The sequence below is a fragment of the Microtus pennsylvanicus genome, chromosome 11 (assembly GCF_037038515.1).
Source record: "Microtus pennsylvanicus isolate mMicPen1 chromosome 11, mMicPen1.hap1, whole genome shotgun sequence".
In the NCBI taxonomy this organism is placed as follows: domain Eukaryota; kingdom Metazoa; phylum Chordata; class Mammalia; order Rodentia; family Cricetidae; genus Microtus; species Microtus pennsylvanicus.
Genome location: NC_134589.1, coordinates 58,760,854 through 58,784,784, shown reverse-complemented (window position 1 = coordinate 58,784,784; position 23,931 = coordinate 58,760,854). Strand labels below are relative to the sequence as shown.

At 43.9% G+C, this 23,931-nt stretch overlaps 1 protein-coding gene across 2 annotated transcripts; it reads right to left on the bottom strand.

The window, feature by feature from the left end:
- Znf287 (zinc finger protein 287) lies at positions 1-19,038 on the bottom strand. Of its 2 annotated transcripts, XM_075992210.1 has the most exons (7): positions 18,804-19,014; positions 17,264-17,424; positions 14,214-14,813; positions 13,511-13,602; positions 10,932-11,058; positions 10,486-10,572; positions 1-1,854 (listed from the first exon to the last, which is right to left on the bottom strand). In XM_075992210.1, the coding sequence occupies exons 3-7, from the start codon at positions 14,614-14,616 to the stop codon at positions 242-244; spliced, it is 2,322 nt and encodes a 773-aa protein (XP_075848325.1). In that variant the 5' UTR covers positions 14,617-14,813; positions 17,264-17,424; positions 18,804-19,014; the 3' UTR covers positions 1-241. The 2 variants fall into 2 exon arrangements, with proteins under 2 accessions (XP_075848325.1, XP_075848326.1); XM_075992211.1 differs by lacking the exon at positions 17,264-17,424 and having other exon boundaries at positions 18,804-19,038.
- Positions 19,039-23,931: the final 4,893 nt, after the last annotated feature.

Genomic DNA, 23,931 nt, shown 5'->3' with positions numbered 1-23,931 from the left:
TAAGAGTTGATGAGTCACAGATTTTAAAATATCCTTTCATAGTATTTCTGGAATGAATTCAAGTGATACAACAGCTAAGCAGTTGATGGATATTCAGGTTTCACACTAAAATCTAAATGGACGAGAGCCACTTTGCTAATTCTGGGACTTCTGATACTGTGGCATCAGCATATTGCACCTCTCCAGCTTTCTCTCGAATAGTTTGACACAGCACACGGAATGAAACTTAAGCAATCAAGTTTTAAAGCTTAAACAAAGTCATATCCATTAGTTGTGGTATCTGGCACCTGCTGCGGTGCCTGACACCCGTATGAACACGTTGATGCTGAATAAGATTGGTACTCTGGGTGAAGGATTTCCCACATATTCGGCACACATAGGGCTTCTCTCCCGTGTGAATTCTCTGGTGTTGAATAAGGCATGTTCTCTGGCTAAAATCTTTGTTACAATGATTACATTTATAGGGTCTCTCTCCAGTGTGAGTTCTTCGGTGTTGATTAAGTGATGAAGAATAAATAAAAGCTTTCCCACATTGATGACATTTATAGGGTTTCTCTCCAGTATGAATCCTTTGATGCTGAGTAAGATTTGCACCTTGTCTGTAAGCTTTCCCACATACGTTACATTTAAAGGGCTTTTCTCCATTGTGGATCCTCTGGTGCTGAGTAAGGTGCACGCTCTGGCTGAAGGCTTTCCCACACACGCTACATTTATACGGCTTCTCTCCAGTGTGTGTTCTATGGTGCTGAGTAAGATTTGCACTCTGGCTGAAGGCTTTCCCACACACATTGCAGATATAGGACTTCTCGCCAGTGTGGATAGTCTGGTGTTGTATGAGAGTGGAGGAATGAGCAAAAGCCTTTCCACACTCATTGCACTTATAGCACTTCTCCCCAGAATGAATCCTCTGATGTCGAATGAGATAAGTGCTCTGACTAAACACCTTCCAACACTCATTGCACTTGTATGGTTTTTTCCCAGTATGGATTTTTTGGTGTTGGAGGAGGTGTGTACTCTGACTGAACGTCTTCCCACACTCATTGCATATGTAAGGTTTTTCTCCAGTGTGAATTCTCTGGTGATTAATCAACGATGAACTATGACTAAAGGTTTTACTGCATTCCAGACATTTATATGGTTTCTCACCAGTGTGTGTCCTTTGATGTATGGTAAGATGTGCACGCTGACTAAAGTCTTTTCCGCATTCATCACACTTGTAGGGCTTTTCTCCAGTATGGATTCTCTGGTGTATAGTGAGGTGTGCCCGCTGGCTGAAGGCTTTGCCACACTGGTGACATTCATACGGTTTTTCTCCAGTATGCATTCTCTGATGTGCAATGAGGGACGAGATGTGCTTAAACTCTTTCCCACATTCTTCACATTCATACGATTTCTCTTTGGCATGGCTATTTCGGTGTGCCAGGAGGGATGGGTATTTCCTAAATTTTTTTCCACAGACATTACATGAATAAGGCTTATCTCCAGGAAGTATTTTCCCATGCACAACACCAGATGAGACAGTAGTGAATGTTGGCTTGCTTTCATCATACAGAGAAGTTTTATTATCTGATTGGGTATCAAACTGTACAATCAGGTTTGTGTGCTTTTCAAAGTTATTTTTATATATATCGTATTTACTAAGATAGTCTTCTGTAGGGTCTTCTTCTGAACGTTCTGACTTCACACTGAAGTCTCTTTCATCCAGGTGAATCTTCCTGAAGGCACACACTGGCTGCCTCTCTAATCTGTCATCACAGTCATAGACTTCTTCCAGTTTGATGGTCTGGGTTCCATCCTGTTTGAATTTAGGAGGATCCTTTAATGGAATATGTGCTTCAGCTTTTGTTTCCCATTCTGAAATAAAAAAAGTAAGATTCTTACACTCTTTAAAGAAAGGTAACAAAATATATACGAATAAAAATATCTGAAGATTACAGTTCTGATAACTTCTTTTTATGGTCCTTAAAGTTTAGAAAGGGAAAATGAGTGCTTAGAAAAGGCAATAAACCACTGAAAATGGGAGGCTTCTTATAGTCAGCATGGTACCAAGTGCACAGAGGAGGCAGGTGACAGTGTTAAAAGAAACCGGGATACATGGTAAAATACATAGTGATCTCATAAAATAGGCATGATACTTTATTATTTTCCCTTCCAATCTATAGGCACAGGCCCAAATTATAATGGATTTTGTTTTTGTTTTCTTTTTGAGACATGGTCTATGTAGTTCTGGCTATTCTGGAACTCCCTATTTAGAGCAGGCTGGCTTTGAACTCACAGAGATCCACCTGCCTCTAACTTCTGAGTGCTGGGATTATAGGTGTGCGCCACTATGCTAGGCTACCAACCATACAATTTCCCATTATTCATTCATTCCCTTATTTATTTAGGTTTTTGGAGACAGGGTTTCTCTGTGTACCCCGGCAGTCTTGTAATTCAACATGTAGACTAGGTCAGTCTTAAAACTCAGAAATCCATCTGTCTCAGCCTCCAGAGTGCTGGGATTAAATTAAAGGTGTGTGTCACCAAGTCCGGCTCATATAATAGTCTCAAAATAATTCCTGGAGTGCTTTCCACTCTCAGTTATCCAGCAGTCTTAAACAATGGTTCCTGAATCCAATGTCTCTGGACTAGCCGTGAAAGCTTCCCCGTCACCTGAAAATGAGTTGAAATTATTGGGTCCTGTCCTAAATTTATTTAAGAGGCGTTGGCAGTGAGGCTGGATGATTCGTTTTAGCCAGCACAGAAGGCTCTTTCTTTCCACAGCAAAGTGGAGGTGGGAGGACAAGCAGCCTGAAGACTAAAAGGACCCCCAAAAGAGTTCAGATACCTCCTCTGGTATTTAGCCCAAATGATCTTTTACCTATCTCCATCTTGTATATATGATACTTAATTTAAGTCCAAAGCTACGTTCACAGTCTGTAAGCACTATGCTAATTCCAGACTGTCTGCTCCTACCTACTGAAGGAGATGGTTGTAGTTCACCTTGTTTCCCTCACAGCGTTCTTCCTACAATCTAAATACAGAGGAGATGAACGAAAGGGTCAGCTGTCTTCCTCAAGGGTCAAAGGGCTGAATATCAGCAATCTCAATGTGGTTCAACTTAATACAATGACAGAACCTAAGGCCTTACACACTTATTTTACTTTTTGTGACTTATATTTTTACAACTTTGTGTCACTTTTGACAACTTATATTTCAACTTAGATGTAAATTGTAGAAATAGCTTTTATCTTTCTTACATTTCCTTCAGAAAATGGCCAAGACTTTGAATTTGGTGGCTAGTCAAATTAACTTAGAAAAATGATAATAACTTGTAATGATAATTTCTTTATACAAAATACAAACAAAAACCTCTAACCCAAAATCTGGTTTCAAGGTACTCAAGTATGCATTTATCCATAGCTGCTGCTATGTTTCCAATAAACGATTTAAAGCCTACTTGTTACACCTCTATGAAACCAAGTGGGGAAATATATAACTTGTCTTAGTTATTTAATATGATGATGAAGAAAAGGTATTGGATGGTTCAGAAACTAACTGCAGCTCAAGGTATAATAACTTTACCAGCCGGTCACTTCAATAGGTCAGAATGTGGCCACTGAAAATGAAAATGTTGCATCAGTGAGCAGGGCACGAGTGTGACGGCAGGAGGAGGGAGATCTAGGCACACCTAGGAAAAGCTGTGCCCGCACACCACGGGAACAAAGGCAGGTGGGAAACAGCACCTGGAGGGATGGAGGGAGCCCGGTTTATCTCTGTAAAGACATGCCACATGAAAGACACACGGAAGCCGGGCGATGGTGGCGCACGCCTTTAATCCCAGCACTCGGGAGGCAGAGGCAGGTGGATCTCTGTGAGTTCGAGACCAGCCTGGTCTAGAGAGCTAGTTCCAGGACAGGCTCCAAAGCCACAGAGAAACCCTATCTCAAAAAACCAAAAAAAAAAAAAAAGAAAGACACACGGAAATGTTGATAGTCTGAGGGATGGGGTCCTGGCAATCGCTGAGGGAGAAGCCACATATTTAATCTGCTTCCTCACACTGCATGAATTTACAAACCATTTTTATTACATCTATTCAAATACAAAATCACAGTTGACAGTAGAGCCTGTCTAGGGGTAATGACAAATGAGAAAGGGCCACCGTGAGGGGGAGGGAGAAACAGTAGTTTGCTTTTTCTAATTTTCTACTTTTACTGCTGTTTAGTGCTAGAAGTGTGTGTGTGTGTTTAATAGAGGAAAAAATTTAAAAGACAACTTTCAAATCAGGCTATTATCCTGATCCAAAAGAACAAAACGGCTGGATTCAACAATTAGGTACACTGATAAGAAGAACGAGCTGGTCCTAGCATTTCAGTTTAACTTCTGTGTAGTTAGGTCACAGTATCTATATATGTCTAGAAAGGAAGTACTCAGCACGTGTGTACGCACATATGGACACACACACACACACACACACACCCCGATTGAATCCAGGCCCTCATACATTCTAGATAAGTGTGCTATCACTGAATTACACCACAAATTATAATTAACAAGCTTAAAGCAAAAGCCCACTGGTACTATTATAATAAACATACATTTAAGAAAATCAGTTTATTAGAAATTCAGGAACTGAGCCCATGAATCAAAGTGTAAGTATGTGTATGTATCTATCTATCCAAAATGGTTGCTTACAGGTGATATCTGTTGGCTAATAAGGCCTAGAAGTGGTTTAATATTTTCAATAAAGGAATCAGTGTTGATTCAGGTAGAAACAGAAGCCACAGCAGAGATGGTGTGGTCTGAATTGAGCCTCAGGCTAGGTCCTGTACAAATACGAACTATAAGTGGCTCAGCAGTTACGAGCAATTGTTGCCCTTGCTCAGATTCTCAGCACCCACATGATGGCTCACAACCACCCTTAACTCTTGGTCCAGGGGATCTGATGCCCTCTTCTGACCTGCACAGATATCAGAAACACACAGTACACATACACACATGTAGGCAAAATATTCATACAAATAAAGAAGGTCTGAGCTGAACATATACCTTTAATCCCAGAATTTAGGAGGCAGAGGCAAGCAGATCTCTGTGAGTTCAAGGTCAGCTTGGTGTATAGAGCTAATTTCTAGGACAGCCAAGGCTACATTGAGAAACCATGTCTCGAAAAACCAAAAAATAAAGAAAAAAAAAGTAAACAAAACCAAAACTAAATCAAACCAAAAAAAGCTACAAGACAGTAATGGCCACCAAAGACCAACACTGCTAGTGACAAGAGACCCATGTTTCAGTTTCCTTTATTTATTTATTGTAGACAAATCTCTCTGTATAGCCCTGGCTGGCCTGAACTAGCTACATGAACTAGCTAATTCAGACTGGCCTTGAATTTACAGACTCTGCCCGCCTCTGCCTCCCAAGTGCTTGGATTAAAGGGATGTGACATCACACCCGGCTCTCTTCTTGTAGAACCAATGAGATACGTTAATCAAAGGCTGAACTACATACTCATCTCTGAGCTGGCAAGACAGCAAACTCCTCAGCATCAGCCAAAACATAGGTAAAAGCAGGAGGCAGGAGGATAGCCAGAGCTGAGGTAATCTACTTGAGATGTCTACCCAGACAGCCCAGGAGTTTAAACAGCCACTTTGAGAGTGTCAGCAGTCCAAGCCTAAGACAAAACTGGGCCCAGCTGGAAGGAGCCGACAGGATCCCTTTTGGAGATTAGCACCAAGGGCCGGCCAGAAACAGAAAATGTAAAAGAACTTAGTTTCTTTCCCAGTCTTTGTGCTTAGTAAAAGCTCTCACACATAACTGCAAATGGCCGCTTCTTCACTTTATAGATTAACCCGAGCTCCTAAATGGCCTAAAATCCCCCATGCTATGAAGTTTATTCAAGTGGTCCCAGACTGGTGGCATCTCCCAGAGACCAGCATGACGTCAGCTGAGGCTTATTTCGTTACTCCATATGATTTCTCAGTGCCAATTAAACTGACAAAAATCCTGCCAATTAAATGCTGTGGTTATGGAAAAGAATTAGATTTCCAATAGTAATCCTTAAAATATATACTGAACAATGAACATTTTAAAAAAGTGAAAGCACATAGAATTTTGTCATTATTGTTTAAGTAACTGTTAATGCTATATTATGGATATTCAAGTTGGTGACTTAAATAATAATAACAATAGTAATAGTAATGATAACAAGAGTAATACAAAATGTTCTTTATATATATATGTATATATAGAACAGAAAATATGTTAATTTATCTTTTATAAAAAGAAACAGGAAAGAGAACTCAAACAAATAGTTATCTTAAGGGAGCAGAAAGCATCAGAGTTTATATCTTTTTATGCAGTCCTAATTTCTGAACTAAGTTAGTGATTTTATATACCGAAATATAAAAAACAAGAGAGAGTGTATTCCTTAGTGGATATAACATAAGGACAAAATAAAAGACTTCAATAAAACTGTAAGCTTCCTACTCGTCATTGATAGCAGCGCTGATGTATAATAACTAAAGCATCTGTGGAAACAGAACAGGAAGTGACCATGGGTGGTACCGCCTGAGCCAGCTTATATTCTGAATAAGACAAGACACAAAGCGGGTGAGAATACGCATGGTTTGGATTGGAATTAAGACTCTTCAGTATGAACTCATACCTTTAATTCTAGCACTCAGGAGGCAGAGCAGGAGGATCCCTGAGGTGGAGGCCAGTTTGGCTTCCAGAGTGAGTTCCAGGACATCCAGGACTATACAGAGAGACCCTGTCTTGAAAAACAAAAACAGAACAATCTAGAAAGCTACCAATTTACATATTTCCTCTTGCTACCCATTAACCAGGCATGGAAGCAATGGCACTTAGAGTCCTGGGAAAACTCACTGTGTAGATCTTGACTTCAAGAGCTGTTATTCATTAGTATGAGCCGGGGCTCTGGGAGACATCCAGTCTATGGTAAGCACAAGATGAGCATAAAGAAATGCTCTGTGCCAGGAGCAAGGGCACACTCAGAAACTAGTGGGTCTGAAGGGAACAATTGAATAGCCAGATAAAAACAAAATAAACTAACAACAATGTCAAAATCCAAGAATTAACAGACTAATAATGGCATTAAAAATTTGAATTAAAAAATTGTTTAGTCAATACTGGTTCATACATAAAACCATGATAGGAAGAAAGAGGTAGAGTCTACAGAAGAATGCTACTCATCATGTCTAAGAATGACTGTTAAAAACTCACTCTTGTACAAACAGCACAACACAAGGGATGCAACAGTCATGTGGCCTCAGAGAGCAAACTGCACAAATGATTACAGGGGACAAGCTCACCCTCTTAAAGAAGAGACCCGGGAGACACCGCCTTAGCAAACTGACCATCGCCAGGGACAACAGTGATCAGCATTGTGTGGCTGAAGAAAACACATGGAAAGTCCATTGCCTTTGAAATAGTATGAGCAAAATGTTTAGTCTGAGGCCGGATGTGCTGGTACTCTTAACTCCAGTACTTGGGAGGCAGGGGCAGAGAGACGGGAGTTAAGGTCAGGCAGAACTACACAGTGAGACCCTGTCACAAACAGACAAATGGTCAAAGAAATAACAAACAGTTTAACTTGGATCTATTCATGAGGAAGCAGGGAAATCAGGATCACTGTGTAAACAAGACTATTTTAGGCCCTTAAAATATTATTATGAAAAACTTAAAAAAAAAAAAGATCTGTTATGTCGCAGCTTGGCATTCCTGAGCACCCAAAGGACCTGCTTGTCTGTGCTCACTGCTCTTACTGCACCAGCAAGGACCTGGAGTCAGCCTAGATGCTTGCTGACGGATGGGTAATGATGAGGATGATGTGGTACAGTGGAATTCTGTGAATTTAGGGAGATAACCCCGGCTCAGGAGGACATAGACTTCTGATAGAGTTTTCTCTCATACTTGGCTCCTCGTTCCTATAATGCTTTCCTTTTCATTTAACTAGAAAATAAAGCCGGATGGTGGTGGCACACGCCTGTAATCCCAATACCTGGGAGGCTGAGGCAGGCAGATCTCTGTGAGTTCAAGGCCAGCCTGGTCTACAAAGCAAGTTCCAGAACAGTGTATGTATGTTATGTGTATATGGGTACATGTGCCACAGCCATGTGTGTGGAGGTCAGAGGACAATTTTGTGTTATCTTCTATTTTATGTGGGTTCCAAAGATCAACCTCAGGTCACCGGGCTTGTGTGGAAAAGCACCTTTACTCGTAGAGACATTTCCCTGGTCTCTGAGCTTCCAGTTGTTAAACACGCATCACATATAAATGTGAGCAGTGGCCAGGAAGATGGAATGGGATCCCTGAGGTGGGGAGAACACAGGAGCTGTGAGCTGTGAAAGGGAAGGGGGAGCACGGAGGGTGGACGGTGGGGCACGGTGGAGAAAGGAGAGGCAGGAGCACGAGACAAGACTGATCAAAACCAAGTTTGTGTGAAAGCACAAGGGAGCCTGCTCCTTTGTAAGTCAACAAACAAACAGACAAGGGGGACAGCCAAGATCAGCCAATAAGAGAAAAGAGGCTGGGGACAGTTTTTACATAGGAAGAGACTAAAGACAGGAGATAGCAGGAGGAGGATGAGACTCTGAACTGGGAAAACATATTTAAAAGGCACATCGTTGTGACATTCAAATAAGCAATAATAAATCATGGCTCAAGATGAAAATCTATGTTCCATGGATCAAACTTCCATCTTTCTACAGGTTGGCAGTCTTTCAAAATCAAGTTACTGTTAAGGAGATAAGAATGGAGGGATTGAAGTGGAAAACTAAAAAGAATGAAACAGATCTTTCCATAATTACTGAGTGCTTTTAAAGAAAGCTTTTTGAGAAAGGGCCTCACTGTTCACCAGGGGTGGCTCTGAACTTGCCACTCTCTTGCTTAGACTCTTGAGTGCTAGGATTACTGGTATTTGGTTTTGGTTATACCATTACTGGTAGATGGTTTTCAGGATACGATATCACATGAAAAAACAAGATTGTAATATCAATAAGATATCTTATATACTGTAAAATGAACTTAACAAAATCAATACAATCCTTTTTATTCTTTTTTACTGCTGGGGATCAAGCCCAGGGCCCTGTGCACGCTGGGAGGTGCTCCTCACTGAGTTACATGCCCAGTCCTTGACAAGATTTTTATCCTGACTTTATATGAAAGAAAAAACCCTCCCCTGTAAACAAACACAATGCCAGAGACAAGTGTATCTAGGATCAAACTAGAATCTTATTTTGAAATATTAGCAATTACTTAAAAACCCAGGTTTTGTCTTGGAGGTGTAGACAGACTTATCTTCCAGATTTCTACATAACAGTGGATCCCAGGCATATTCAACAGACAGGGGTTGCTAGTCAGAGGGACAAAGGGCTGTGTGCAGGCGAGACACTTTGCCTGCCCATAGACAAGAGGGTTCGTTGGTAAATAGAGTAAACAAAACCCCAAAATACCATGGGAGTCTGAAATACACACTTTTTGTGGCTGTCTATACTTGCTTATGATAGTTGATCTTTGTCATTAACTTGACTACATCTAGAATCAGCTATAACCTGAGTGGCCAGGCACTCCCGGGCAGGATTTTCTTGATTGGATCACTTGAGGTGAGAAGACCCACCTAGACCTGAGTCACACCTTCTGGGGGCAGCCCACATAGAAGGGCAGAGAAGAAGGAAGATTTTGCTTTGGCCTAGTGGATAGGTGTCATTGACAAATTCACCTATCCAGTTGCTGAGGCATTCCTTCACTGGTATCTGGACCAAATTCCCCAGGAGCCGGTGCAGACTGCAGACACGCTAGGGATTCTCTGGAACTCCACACCATACTGGGACTGCTGAGACATCCAGTGTCATGGACTCAACAATACCAGATTCCTGGCCTATTTAAAAAATTTTTGAGACAGGGTTTCTCCGTGTAACCCCAGATGTCCTAAAACTCACTTTCTGGACCAGGCTGGTCTCGAACTCACAGAGATCCACCTGCTTCTGCTTCCGGAGTGCTGGGATTAAAGCGTGTGCTACCACTGCTAGGCAATTCTTGGCATTACTATTGGGAGACAGCCATTGTGGGACTACTTAGATCATAGCATTTAAATTACACTCAAATAAACAAACAAACAAACAAACATGTATACACACACACACACACACACCTCCCATATAAATATATTTCATTCAGTCAGTTCTGTTCCTTTAGAGAGCCCTGACTACTAACACACTTACATGTCGAGGGATGGGGAATGGCACAGTGAAGCCCTAGAGATGGGTGGGATCTGGGATCTTTGAGGATAAAATGTGCAGACACTGGCAAAGGCATAAATGATGCTCAGAAACTTCCTGAAGACTTCCCATAAGGCAATGGCACCAACAGCTCTGAGTTTTGGACCAGCTGGATGCCTCTGCAGTTACCTTGCTATGCTTATGAATCGAGTATCAATACACTGAGGACACATTCTTGAGTGTAAAGTCATGAGCCGGCTTTTCTCCTCACCTGGGTTAGGGCCTTCTACAATTTCCTTTATCACCATCCACGGCTCTTCTAAGATGGGAATCACAGTTGGTCTGTAGACGGTCAGTCCTGGGTAGAAGAACAGAAGGAGTTTATCCTGAGATGAGGAGCTGTGCACCTTTAGAACCTGACTGCTACTCGTGCTTCCATGGGGAGACAGTGGCTCATGGATATGACCTAACAGGAGAACGAGGTGTGAGAGAACCCAGTGCAGCACTGGACAGCTGTGCACTGTGGTGCACACCGCCCCACCCAGCAAGCCTTTCTTTTGGAGAACAGTAGAATATGACCATTTCTGTGCCTGAAGGAGACTTCTCACCTCTAGACTGTGTCGTCAGTCAGGTCCTCTAGGAGCCTATCCTGATTTTAGTAAGGAGGGGTAGGAACAATCTGCCCAGGCCTTTTGGGAGAAAAGATGTGGACCTTACCTAGAGAAACCATGTTCCAATAGTTCTGCAAAGTCACGGTCTTATACAGTTCCTTCTGAACGGGGTGCATCAGTTCCCAGTCCTCCTGGGTGATATCCACGGCCACATCTGTGAATGTCACTGATTCCTAAAATATCAAACATAACTTAGCTCAGCTGATTTACGGGGACACTGGGTGTGAGTCTGTGGTGGAAGTCACAGAACCTTAAGTCTCATCCTGCTGGATGTGGTGGACCACACTTGTACCACCAGCATTCAGTGAGGTCTGGGCTAGCCTGACTACATGGGTCAGAGTCTGTCTTCAACCAACCAACCAACCAACCAACCAACCAACCAACCAACCAACCAACCAACCAACCAACCCAAGGTCTGAAAACCCTCATTCAATGTGTGGCTGATTCCATAGTATCCTTAAGAGGTCCTTAAAGGGACATTTAAAAATAAGGTGGAATATATTATTTTCAGCAGACACTAGCACATGCACTTAATGGATCCATCTTAAAGAATAAAAGGGCTGGGTGAAGCTCAGTGGTAGACGCCTTGTCTAGGAGACTCTAGACTCAGATTCCATTCCTAGCACTGAAAGGAAAAGAAAATAACTCTGTGTGTATGTGTGTGTGTATGTGTGTGCGTGTGTGCGTACATGCCTATGACATGGAGTGCGGCGGTCAGAGGGCGATCTCAGGTGTCAGCCATCACCTCCTACCTTATCTGAGACAGGACCTCTTGTTTGGCCTGCAAACTCCCAGGAATTCTCCTGTCTCTGCTGCCTATCTTGCACTAGAGCTCTGGGGTTACGCATCACCACTTCTAGCTTTCTGTAGGTTCTGGGGACCCAAACTCAGGTCCTCATGTTTGTGTGGCAAGCACTTTGCCTACCAAGTCACCTCTCAAGCCCAGAAGAAAGGATGAAAACTGGGTGACAGGGTTGGTTTCGCCCGAAGAATAAACTCAACAGGCTGTAATTAACAATGCACATGCTCCACAATGACACGCTGAGCTCATTCTCGTTCTTCCCGCGGGGCTGCTGCATCTGTAGACATCTTTACTTTGTGTTCCTGTTAAATAATTTTCTTTTATTTTTTTATTTTTGAGGGGGCTGGAGAAAGATGGCTCAGCATTTAAAGGCTAGGTTCACAACCAAAACATTTTTTGTTTGTTTGTTTTTCAAGATAGGGTTTCTCAGTGGGACATCAAAAAATGTTTTTAAGACAGGGTCTCCACTATGTAGCCCTGGATATCCTAGAACTCACTGCAGACCAGGATGGTCTTGAACTCACAGAGATCTGCCTGCCTCTGGTTCCCCAGTGCTGGGACTAAAGCTGTGCACCATTAGGTTCTTCATTACTCTGGCGTGCTCCTTTTTCTCAGTTGTAACTCTGAGTCAAGGTCTTAGTGTGTAGCCCATGCTGGCCTTGCATACAGAACATTACTGCCTTAACCCTGCCCAGCTGAAAAACTGAGAAGGAAAAATCATACTAAGTAGCCGGGCGGTGGTGGCGCACGCCTTTAATCCCAGCACTCGGGAGGCAGAGGCAGGCGGATCTCTGTGAGTTCGAGACCAGCCTGGTCTACAAGAGCTAGTTCCAGGACAGGCTCCAAAACCACAGAGAAACCCTGTCTCGAAAAACCAAAAAAAAAAAAAATCATACTAAGTTTATAATTTAGTGAGATAACAGCTTTGCAATTATTCAAGTTTTTTTTTAATGTCCCATAAAATGACAAAGGACATGAAAATACTTCAAAATCCATACTAGGCTTAGTTCTAGCTATTTTAAGGTTTTCTTTTTGTGTATATGCATGTATGGTATTGATTAAATCTTACATTTCATTTTAATCATATGATCTTTACATAACATGGGTTACATTTCTGCATTTTCTATAGACGTCTGTTTCTATTATTTCTAACACATTTCCCCTTGGTTTTCTGATTTTCCAAGTAAATATGTTTATATCATCTATAAAAAAATCATAGTCTAGGTAACAGAGGCTTTACATACAAACACACACATGCGCACATATATACAACCCCCCCTCCAATAAATCCTCCTCTTAATGTTGCTTGAGTTGTTATTCCTTAAACGAGAGACTACCATTCTAACAGCGGGTCACAGAATATTTGGCCTTTACTTTTTGATGAAGAAAGATATTAGCAACCACTGCTATCATCTAGGATAACCAGATATCTCATACTCAGAGCCCACAATCCAAAAGGTAAAGTCTACTTCTTGGCACCGTATAACTTAGGCCAGGAGTGGTTAAGACTCTTGTCTCAAACCATAGATTTAATAGCAGAGTCAACCTCCCTTACTCTAGATCCCATCTGGCTGTAGGGTCAGAGCCAACTGCCTCCCTCCCCCATCCCATTGGCTGTGGGGTCAGTCTCTTCTTAACCTTTACCCCATAAAGGTGGTTGAGGTCACAGTGATGAGGACAAGAGAGGCACATGTGCTTACAAGGGAAACTGAGGCCTAGGTTCTGAATGAGGCTTTTGAGGGCTTAGCAGCTATAGGCCCAGGACAAGATGTCCTCATACATTAAAAAGCAAATTTAAAATCACAGAAGAAAGTCAAACTCACTCTGGTCACCAAGTCATTGAGCCACCCTGCCTGGAAAGCATGTTTGGGGTCTTCCTCTGGGATTTCTTGGGGAAGGGCAGAATTCTGAGGAGCTGGGGAAGACAATGATGATTAGTCTGTTTGCATGGTCTGGGACACACTTTACCAGCATGTCTTCATTTTCTCAACGTGAGAAGGCAAAGGACAACTGAAAACGTCATTAATGCTTCAGAGTCGGAGCAAAGGCCAAGGACCGTGCTAACACATCAGTGCAGACTGCAGAAACAAGCCCGCTTCAGCACTGAGCACATGCAGAAAATTCATACTTCTCTACTATTTTTTTGGGGGGGTGGTGCTGGCATTGAACCCTGAACCTTGTACATGAATTCAGCACTCCACCGCCAGGCTACGTACATCTCCTGCTCTCTACATCTTAGACACAAAGTTGTGAGATGTCTCAATACGTGAATGATCTTTGAACACTTCTATTTTGGAAGTATATTTTTGTAAAACCCAATTCATAAAACTGATGGTTTATTAGCATAATGGTACAAGCCTCTACAAGTCACAGTGGCCCAAGTACTAGGAAAAGGACACAGTGCAGGATGGGCCTCATGTTAAAGCTCATTCTCACTGATCTTTATTTAGGGCAGGGGCTGCTCTCAGAGGTGCTGTGTCTTCTCTAACCACCCACGGAGTCTGCCCCTCTCTGTTCAGTTCTCACCTTCCTCTTCTAGAATCTGCGTCAAATCCTCCACCAGAGTCACCACTTCCTCAGTGTTCTCTGGGCACTGAGACTTTACCCAAGCCCTGAGCTCCCCGGGCAGGATGGCCAGGAACTGCTCCAGCACCAGCAGCTCCAATATCTGCTCCTTGGAGTGAACCTCGGGTCTCAGCCACTGACGGCAGAGCTCTCGGAGCTGACTCAGCGCTTTCCGAGGACCCGCCACATCTGGGTATGGAAAATTCCTAAAATTCTGTCGACAGGTCTCAGTGTCACGCAAGAGTCTTGAAGTGAGTGTTTGCTTCTCAACGCCGCAGGGCCCATTTTGAACCTTGTCTGACTTCCACATTAGAAAGACTTGTGAGCGTGAAGAATTGGCCATCCTCTTTCTTGAGGCTAACATTGCTATAGACAGGAGAACCAATCTGGTAGGATCCTTTATTTTTTCAGTATTGAGCCAATTGCTTGAAGACTCATGCTACCGTCATAATAATTTTTTTCCCTCAAGGGCTGCTGCAGCCAAGGCCAGATTGGAACCACAGAAAAGCTAGCAGCTTATAACAGATTCTGAGTCCAGAACTTGAAATGAAGAAGGAGACCCTGAAACACAAGAATTGCCAGAGTTTGGTTACTATTGCTGTGACTAAACACCACAAGCAAAAGCACCTTGGGAGGACAGGGTGTATTTGGCTTACACTTCCACATCACTGTTCATCATCATAGGAAGGAAGTCAGGACAGGAACTTAAACAGGGCAGAAACCTGGAGGCAGGAGCTGATGCAAAGGCCACGGAGGGGTGCTGTTTACTGGCTTGCTCTCCATGGCTTGCTTAGCCTGTTTTCTTATAGAACCCAGGACCACCAGCCCAGGGATAGCACCGCCCACAATGGGCTGGGTCCTCCCCATCAGTCACTATGAAGAAAATGCCCTACAGCATGGTCTTATGGAGGCATTTCCTCAGTTGAGGCTCCCTCCTCTCAGATGACTATAGCTGTGTCAAGTGGACATAAAACTAGCCAGCACAACCGATACACGAACACATCACTGTTAAGTCACAACCTTTCTTTTCTTGTTCATCCCCAAGATCACACATTAATAATGACATCATGTACTAGGCTTTTTCTTTTGGGCCACCAACCAGCTCCCAAATCATGACATGGAGACTTATTAGTTATGAATGCATGGTCTAGCTTAGGCTCCTTTAGGGCTAGCTCTCCTAACAAATTGACCTGTTTCTTGACCTTTTGCCTCAGGGCTTTTTACTTTTCTTTCTTTCTGTATATGTTACTTTCACTGCTTCTTGTGTCTGGCTGGTGATACCTGGCTTCTGGCCCTGGGTGTCCCTCTCCTTATCCTCGTTCTCTTCTTTCTTCTCTTGTTCTTTTTTCCTATTTGTTCTGTCTGCCCCAGAGCTCAGCCTGTCCCTCTTCTGCCTAGCTATTGGACATTCGGCTTTCTATTAGATCAATCAGGTACCTAGGCAAGCAAGGTAAAACAAATGTAACACATCTTTACATGATTAAACACACATCTTTGGGGCTGGAGAGATGGCTCTGAGGTTAAAAGCATTGCCTGCTCTACCAAAGGTCCTGAGTTCAATTCCCAGCAACCACATGGTGGCTCACAACCATCTGTAATGGGGTCTGGTGCCCTCTTCTGGCCTGCAGGCATAGACACAGACAGAATATTGTATACATAATAAATAAATAAATAAATAAATAAATATTAAAAAACACACATCTTTACATCATTAAACAAATGCAGTATAACCAAATAACAGACTTTTACAGTTAAAGTAATATTCCACAGAATAAATAAATGTAACAATCTTTGCCTAGTTAAAATAATATTCTACAACAATATCACAATATACAACATTTTCAAACTTAAAAAGTTCCACAAGTATTACAAAAATCAAACACTTTAAAATATTTAGTTTCTTTTAAAAATCCAAAGTCTCTCTCAACTGTGGGCTCCTAAAAATAAAAAATAAGTTAAATACTTTCTTATTTCAAGAGGAGAGAACCAGAGCACAGTCACAACAAACCAAAGCAAAACCAGCTGAGTGGTGGTGGCACATACCTTTAATCCCAGCACTCGGAGGCAGCAGAGGCAGGTCGATCTGTGAGTTCAAGGCCAGCCTGGTTTACAGAATGAGTTTCAGGGCAAAGCAAAACAAACACACACACAAAAGAAAAACTTTCAATTGTGTAAACAACTCAATGTCCAATGTCTGGAATCCACTCCCACTCTTCTGGGCTCCTCCAAAAGGCCTGGGTCACTTCTGACTCTGCTCTCCGCAGCACACACAGCTCGTCTTCTAGGCTCCCGCTGGCTTCACTCCACTGCTGCTGCTGTGTCTTGGTGATCACCTATGGTACTCAAAAATGCTGGGGTCTCTTGCTGACACTGGGTTGTACTTTCACCAATAGCCTCTGTGCTGGCTACTCTTACATCAACTTGACACACAAGCTAGAGCTTTCCAAAATGAGGGAACTTCTATTGAGAAGATGCCTCCGTAAGATCCAGTTGTAAAGCATTTTCTTAACTAGTGATTGATGGGGGAGGGCCCAGTCCACTGTGGGTCATTCCATCCCTGAGCTGGTGGTCCTGGGTTCTATTAGAAAGCAGGTGGAGCAAGCCAGGGGAGTAAGCCAGAAAGCAGCACCCCTCTATGGCCTCTGCATCAGCTCCTGCCTCCAGGTTCCTGCTCCGTTTTAGTTCCTGTCCTGACTTCCTTCGGTGATGAACAGCGATGTGCAAATGTAAACCAAATAAACCCTTTCCTCCTCAGCTTGCTTTCTGATCACAGTGTTTCGTCACAGCAAGAGAGACCCTAAGACAGCCTCTCCTGGACTTTCTTCAGGGATGCTGGCCCTGCCACACGGTGCCAAGCCTAAGCCGTTCTTCAGGACTCCTTCACATCATCAAAACCAGTACCACCTGAGGGACTCTTCCTCTGCCAAGTTCAGCCGTCTACAGAACCTTGGCTGCCTCTGGCACAGCTTCTGTGTGCGTGACCCTGAGGAAACACTTCCCAGAAGACTCACCTCAGTGACGCCGGTCTCTTCCGAATCACAGAAGACTATTCAGATGTAGCTGACCAGACACCAAAGATCCTCCACACAAAATGTCAAGTTTGCTTCCTTCTGAAGCTTCACAAGCCAGGCCTCCATCGTCTGCCATGTCCCCACACGTCTCCCTTCAGCTCCTACAGAACAGCCGCCTGAGCTCTCGAAACCCTATGACTTTTCTAAACCAAAGTTCCAACGTCCTTCCACCATCCTCGCTAAAACAACGTGGACAGGTCTGTGACAGGCACACCCACTTCTAGCTCCTGTTTCTTAGTTAGGGTTACTATTGCTGGGATGAAACACCATGGGCGAAAGCAACTCGCGAGGAAGGGGTTTATTTGGCTTACACTTCCACATCACACTTTTCGTCAAAGGAAGTCAGGACAGGAATTCAAACAGGGCAGGGACCTGGAGGCAAGAAATGATGCAGAGGCCGTGGAGGGTGCTGCTTACTGGGTTGATCTCTGCGGCTTGCTTAGTCTGCTTTCTTATAGAACCCAGGACCACCCGCCCACATATGGCTCCAAACACAATGGGCTGGGCCCTGCCCCATCAATCAATCAAAAGGAAATGCTCCACAGGCATGCTTAGGGTTCAGTCTTAAGGACTCTTTTCCTCAATTGAGGGGCCCTCCTTTCAGATGACTATAGCTTGTGTCAAGTTGACCTCAAACTATCCAGCATAATGGATCATACGCCGGGTGGCGGTGGCACACACCTTTAATCCCAGCACTTGGGAGGCAGACACAGGTGTATCTTTGTGAGTTCGAGGCCAGCCTGGTCTACAAGAGCTAGTTCCAGGACAGGCTCCAAAGCTACAGAGAAACCCTGTCTCGAAAAACAAAAAGAATGGGCCATAAGCTCAAGAATTCCTGGTGTACGATGCTACTCATCATAGGCACAGAGGCAGACTCTGCAGAGTGCACAGACACATCGGATTCACTCTCGTCTTCCTTCCCTCTGTCCTTGGACTTGGATTATATTCATCCCAGAGGTGCAAGTGTGTGTATGGACAGTGGTGGTAGAGGTAATAATTCAAAGAATTATTAGCAGAATGGTTAATTTCTAACTTATTAAAAACTAATCATCCTACAGAAAGAAACGTTTCACTGTCTTAGTCACTGATGTTCCCGATGTTCTCAGCCACAGAGCAAATCTGCGATTACTGGGACAAACTGGAGGTTTCCAAACACCCTCGTGGGGGTGGGGCCAAGGCGATCTATTTATCTGCCTTGCATAGTCTACTCTCTGAGCAGGGAAAACCGGCCCGTTGGACCGTGATTGGAGGCCGTTTCAGGAGCCTCCTCAAGTATAAACCGAGAGCACGGTCCCCAAAGCCAACCCTGCAAGTATCCAGACGGGGAGAAGAACCCACAGGCACTTGTCCAGGGCTCCAACTCCCAGCCCATCCGCAGCTATGCCCCGAGGAGATGCTCAGGCCTCGCCTCCAGCCGCCTCCCCTTCCCGGCCTCGCCCCGGCCCGGCCTCCCCGTGGACACTCTCGGGGACATCAGTACCTGTCGCTCGGCCCCGTCCACGCAGCACGGGCAACAATGGCGGCGGCGTGGCCGGCGCCTGCGTGGCAGGCTCGACCTGGAGTTGCACGGGGGACTCAGCTTCTCCGCTTTCCTCTCCGGGAGGATCAGGGAGCCGCCAGGACGCGCCAGTCCCAGCTCGGTCCCCAGAGGCCCGGGCCGGAACCCCCAGAGCCTGGGCTTCGCAGCGACCTCGCCTCGGCGCCACTGCGCATGTGCTAATGGAACGCTGCGCGTCCATAGAGCCAATGGGAAGCTGAACCCGGGCCTCCCCATCCCGAGCCCCTGGCCCTGGACCTGTCTCCATGGTAACCTCCTCCACCCATCACCATGACTTGCTTGTAAGCTGCAAGGTTTTGACAGGAACTTTAAAATTTCCCTGGACAGTGACAGGCCTGCCACATGACTTGGACATCGGGGCTTTAACAGCATCTGGAAAAGCGCTTGAAGAGTAAAGCCGGCTTCTTACTACTCAGGGATGGAGAGGCGTTGAGGAGGAAAATGCACACTGCTCTTTCAGGGTGTACTGTGCATAAATACTTAATGACTGATTGTCTACTCAAGAATCTGACACTGGGACCTGAAGTTCAATGTTTTTTACTCTTTTGCTCTTTGGGCTCTTTTGGGAGAGCCCACTACCCAGCTCCCAAATTAATCACCCGATCACCCGGAGGCTTATTATTTCTTATAAATGCCTGGTCTTAGCTTGGCTTTAAAAAAAATTATCCCATCTATCTACTGCCCTTGGGCTTTTACCTTTCTCTATTTATGCATATCCTTTCTTCTTATTCCATGTCTGGTTGGGTGGCTGACCCCTTCTTTTCTTGCTCCTTTTTCCTCTCTTGCTTATCCTACCTGGCTCCCAGATTTTCCCTGCTATTTGTTCTCTCTGCCTGGCAGCCCCGCCTTTCCTTTCTCCCTCCTAGCTATCAGCTGCTCAGCTCTTTATTAGACCAGTCAGATGTTTTAGACAGGCAAAGTAACACAGCTTCACAGAGTTAAACAAATGCAACATAAAAGAAGGCAACACATCTTTTCATCATTAAAGAATGTTCTACAGCACAAAAAAATGTAACACATCTTAAAATAATATTTACAACAGGGACCCTCGGGTTCAACTAATAGACAAATTCTCTATCTTCAGTGTTTCAGCTCCTTCTTCTGTGCATTCTTTGGTTTGGTCTTTTGATTGCATCCCAGACATCCTGGACAGTGTGATACTCATTAAAAATTTTTTTATTGAGTTTGAATACACGCAATTTTATGCTCCATTCTTGATGTTCTTTATTCTGCTTGGCCAAATCTATTGGTGGTATTTCCACTGCTTTCCTGTTCCGCTCACTGAGTTTCTTTTTCTTGTATTTCCAGAATTTCTGTGTGGACTCCCCCAATGCTAAAATATCAATTTCTTTCCCTACTCATGCTCACAAAAGCAAAACCAGTTAAACGCATGGGATCATCAAAACCAGATGCAAAAGTAGGGGAGAGTTGAGTCTCTGTGTGAGGTCAGCCAAGTGTACGCAGTCAGTTCAAGGTTAGCACGGGCTACATAACATGGAAAAGACAAGAATGGAGAGATGGCTTAGGAATTAAGAGTGCTTATTATTCTTACAGAAGACCTGGTTTCAGCTTCTAGCACCCACAAGATGACTCAAAGTTGTCTGTAACTGCAGGGAATCTGCTGCCTCTTCTGACCTCCACAGGCTCCTGCATACATGTGAGACACATACACACACGTAACTAAACAAATGTTAATAATGGGTATTAATAGTGAATAATAAATGTTAACAACTAACGTTATAATGGAGGACTTTGGAAAACAAGAACAAACACCAACCAGTCACTGAATGGAGGAAAGGAATGAAGACCAGGACAGTAATTAAGGCTGGTGGACATCTAAGCTGATTCTGTTTCCTTGCCTTGTGAAAAGAACTATTTCTATTATTTTTTTGATAATTTTCCACCCTGGTTTCCACAGTGGCTGCAGTCCATTACACTGTCTCATCAAAGACATCTTCTTTCCCTGCAGCCCTAAAAGTATTTGTTGACATTTTCTTGATGATAACTCTTCTAACTGGAGTGAGATAGAATCTCAAAGTTGTATTTTTCTGGTAGAGAAGGATGTCAAACACTTTAAAAAAAATTATCGATCATTTTTATGTCTTCTATTGGGAATCCACCTTTGGGCCCATTTATTGCTTTGGTGTTTAGTTCCTGTAGTTTTTTTTATATGGCTTACACCAGTGGTTCTCAGCTACCGTGGGTCGTGACCTACAGGGGTGTGGGTGTGTGTAGGGGGAGCGTTGCTATTGGCCAAACCGGAGGAGCAGCAAGTTGTACTTGAAGTTCCAGGTGTCAACCCACCAGAAGAGAATCCTCTGAGGGGCCAGTCTCGTTTAGGCAAGACCACAGGACTACAAACCCCAGAAGTCTTTTCCTTCTTCTGTGCCTTTACTTGTTTACGGCGGCTCTCTTTCTCTGGTATCTAGCATGGTGTGAGTGGACGTGGGGGAGATCTCCATTGTCTGTAATATAGTGTGTTTATCTCCTGCAAACATCCTGTTCTACTGGGCATTTTTACCTGTGGATTGTCAAGATGACCTGTCCCTAAGCTGTACTGTCTACTTTGACACAAATAATAGTAGCTTATACAGAGTTTTGCTGGATAAAAATAAATACAAGGATATGTTTCACCTAAGGAGCTGCATGGATTTTAGCTCGAGTTAATGACTAACAATTGAGTCCCAGTAGCCCAGCTAATTTAAATTCTTTTAACCTTAATGTTAGGATGTGTTCACGGGTCTCGGAGGGCATCACAGCTGAAACAAAGCTTTAAAAATAACAAAGTTAGACTAAGATGATTTTGTTAAATAACTTTGAGGTGAAAAGCCCAAGAAGACAATCTAAAGTTTTAGAAAGACACATAGCTGAATGCGGAACTCTTTAAGGTCAAGGAACAAGAACAAAGCAGCCCAATTATTACTGGCTGCTGTACTCTCCTTGCGAAATTTGGTTAATGACCAAACGTGATGATTAATTCCTTATACCCATTTCTGCCCTCAATCTCCTGATGTATATGTATATGTATACACACATATACTATTAGTGAATGGATATGCACCCTAAAGACTTAAAATAGAGCGGAATAATTCTTTTTCATATATGAAAGTTTAGGTTTGTGATTCCTTATAAGATTACCTTTCAAGCCGGGCGGTGGTGGCGCACGCCTTTAATCCCAGCACTTGGGAGGCAGAGGTAGGCGGATCTCTGTGAGTTCGAGACCAGCCTGGTCTACAAGAGCTAGTTCCAGGACAGGAACCAAAACCACAGAGAAACCCTGTCTCGAAAAATCAAAAAAAAAATTACATTTCAAGATAAGTAATAAAGTAATTGGCCCTTTCTTTGTAATTGCAAAAAGCAATCTGCCAGGAAATGACCCGATGAGAACACCTTGTTTGCCCCCATGGTTAATCTATAACAAGTTGCTTGGGTATGATCGTATGTGGGATCTTGGGAAAATCTGTTTTTCACCTGTAATACATAAAATGTTTAGTCACGTAGGGAGATGAAAAACATGTTTTAACCTGTAATCATTCACTTGAAAAATGGAATGCAATCATTTGTGTTGTTTATTTATTTATTTTGGTTTTTCGAGACAGGGTTTCTCTGTGGCTTTGGAGCCTGTCCTGGAACTAGCTCTTATAGACCAGGCTGGTCTCGAACTCACAGAGATCCGCCTACCTCTGCCTCCCAAGTGCTGGGATTAAAGGCGTGCGCCACCACCGCCTGGCGGAATGCAATCATTTTGATTCTTGTACTGTCTGGAAGATTCTGTTGAGATATAAAATGTGTAAAACAACATGAGAGGAGAGAGAAAATAAAAAGAGAGACTATAGAGAGAGAATAAAGAAGAAAACGATTAAGAGAGCTTGTGAGTGCCTTTTTCTCTAACCCCCTCAGATAGAAAAGTTTAACCTCGCCGACTCCATGGATTTCTGTGAAAGCCCTGTGCTGCTGGAGGCTGTCCCCAGGTAACCTGTGCTGCTGGAGGCTGTCCCCAGGTAACCTGTGCTGCTGGAGGCTGTCCCCCCTGTGCTGCTGGAGGCTGTCCCCCAGGTAACCCTGTGCTGCTGGAGGCTGTTCCCAGGTAACCCTGTGCTGCTGGAGGCTGTTCCCAGGTAACCCTGTGCTGCTGGAGGCTGTCCCCCAGGTAACCCTGTGCTGATGGAGGCTGTTCCCAGGTAACCCTGTGCTGCTGGAGGCTGTTCCCAGGTAACCCTGTGCTGCTGGAGGCTGTTCCCAGGTAACCCAGTGCTGCTGGAGGCTGTTCCCCAGGTAACCCTGTGCTGCTGGAGGCTGTTCCCCAGGTAACCCTGTGCTGCTGGAGGCTGTTCCCCAGGTAACCTGTGCTGATGGAGGCTGCCCCCAGGTAACCCTGTGCTGCTGGAGGCTGTTCCCCAGGTAACCTGTGCTGATGGAGGCTGCCCCCAGGTAACCCTGTGCTGATGGAGGCTGTTCCCCAGGTAACCCTGTGCTGCTGGAGGCTGTTCCCCAGGTAACCCTGTGCTGCTGGAGGCTGTTCCCCCGAAAGCAGTAGGGGTTATTCAGCCTCTAATGACCCTTTCAGAGGGGTCACCTAAGACCATCGGAAAGCATAGATATTTACATTATGAGTCATAATGGCAGCGAAATTACAGTTATGAAGTAGCCACAAAAATAATTTTATGGCTGAGGGTCGCCACAACATGAGGAACTGTATTAAAGGGTCACAGCGTTAGGAGGATTGAAAACCAGTGCTTTAAAGTAATCCAGTTTGCCAATTTCTGGGCCTAATTGCTGTGCTAGTCAGAAATTTCTTGCACAAACCTATATTCCAAAGTGTTTCCCCTATATTTTCCTTTACCAGTTTCAACATTTATGATTTCAAGGTAGGGACTTTGATCCAGTTTGAATTGATGGTTTGGCTCATGATGAGAGATAATTTCATTCTTCTGAAGATGAATATCTAGTTTTACCAGCATCATTTATTGAATAGGGCGTCCGTGCCTGTGTCCTCTATTATATTTCTGTTTTTGTCATTATGGCTCTGTAAAATATTTTGAAACTAGGT

Excerpts from the sequence above, each read along its gene's own strand:
- Znf287 (XM_075992211.1), bottom strand. The coding sequence starts at position 14,616 with ATGTTAGCCTCAAGAAAGAGGATGGCCAATTCTTCACGCTCACAAGTC. Across the intron at positions 11,059-13,510 it reads TCAATGACTTGGTGACCAGA|GAATCAGTGACATTCACAGA; the intron begins GTGAGTTTGACT and ends TTGATATTTTAG. Across the intron at positions 1,855-10,485 it reads TGTAGAAGGCCCTAACCCAG|AATGGGAAACAAAAGCTGAA; the intron begins GTGAGGAGAAAA and ends TTTTTATTTCAG.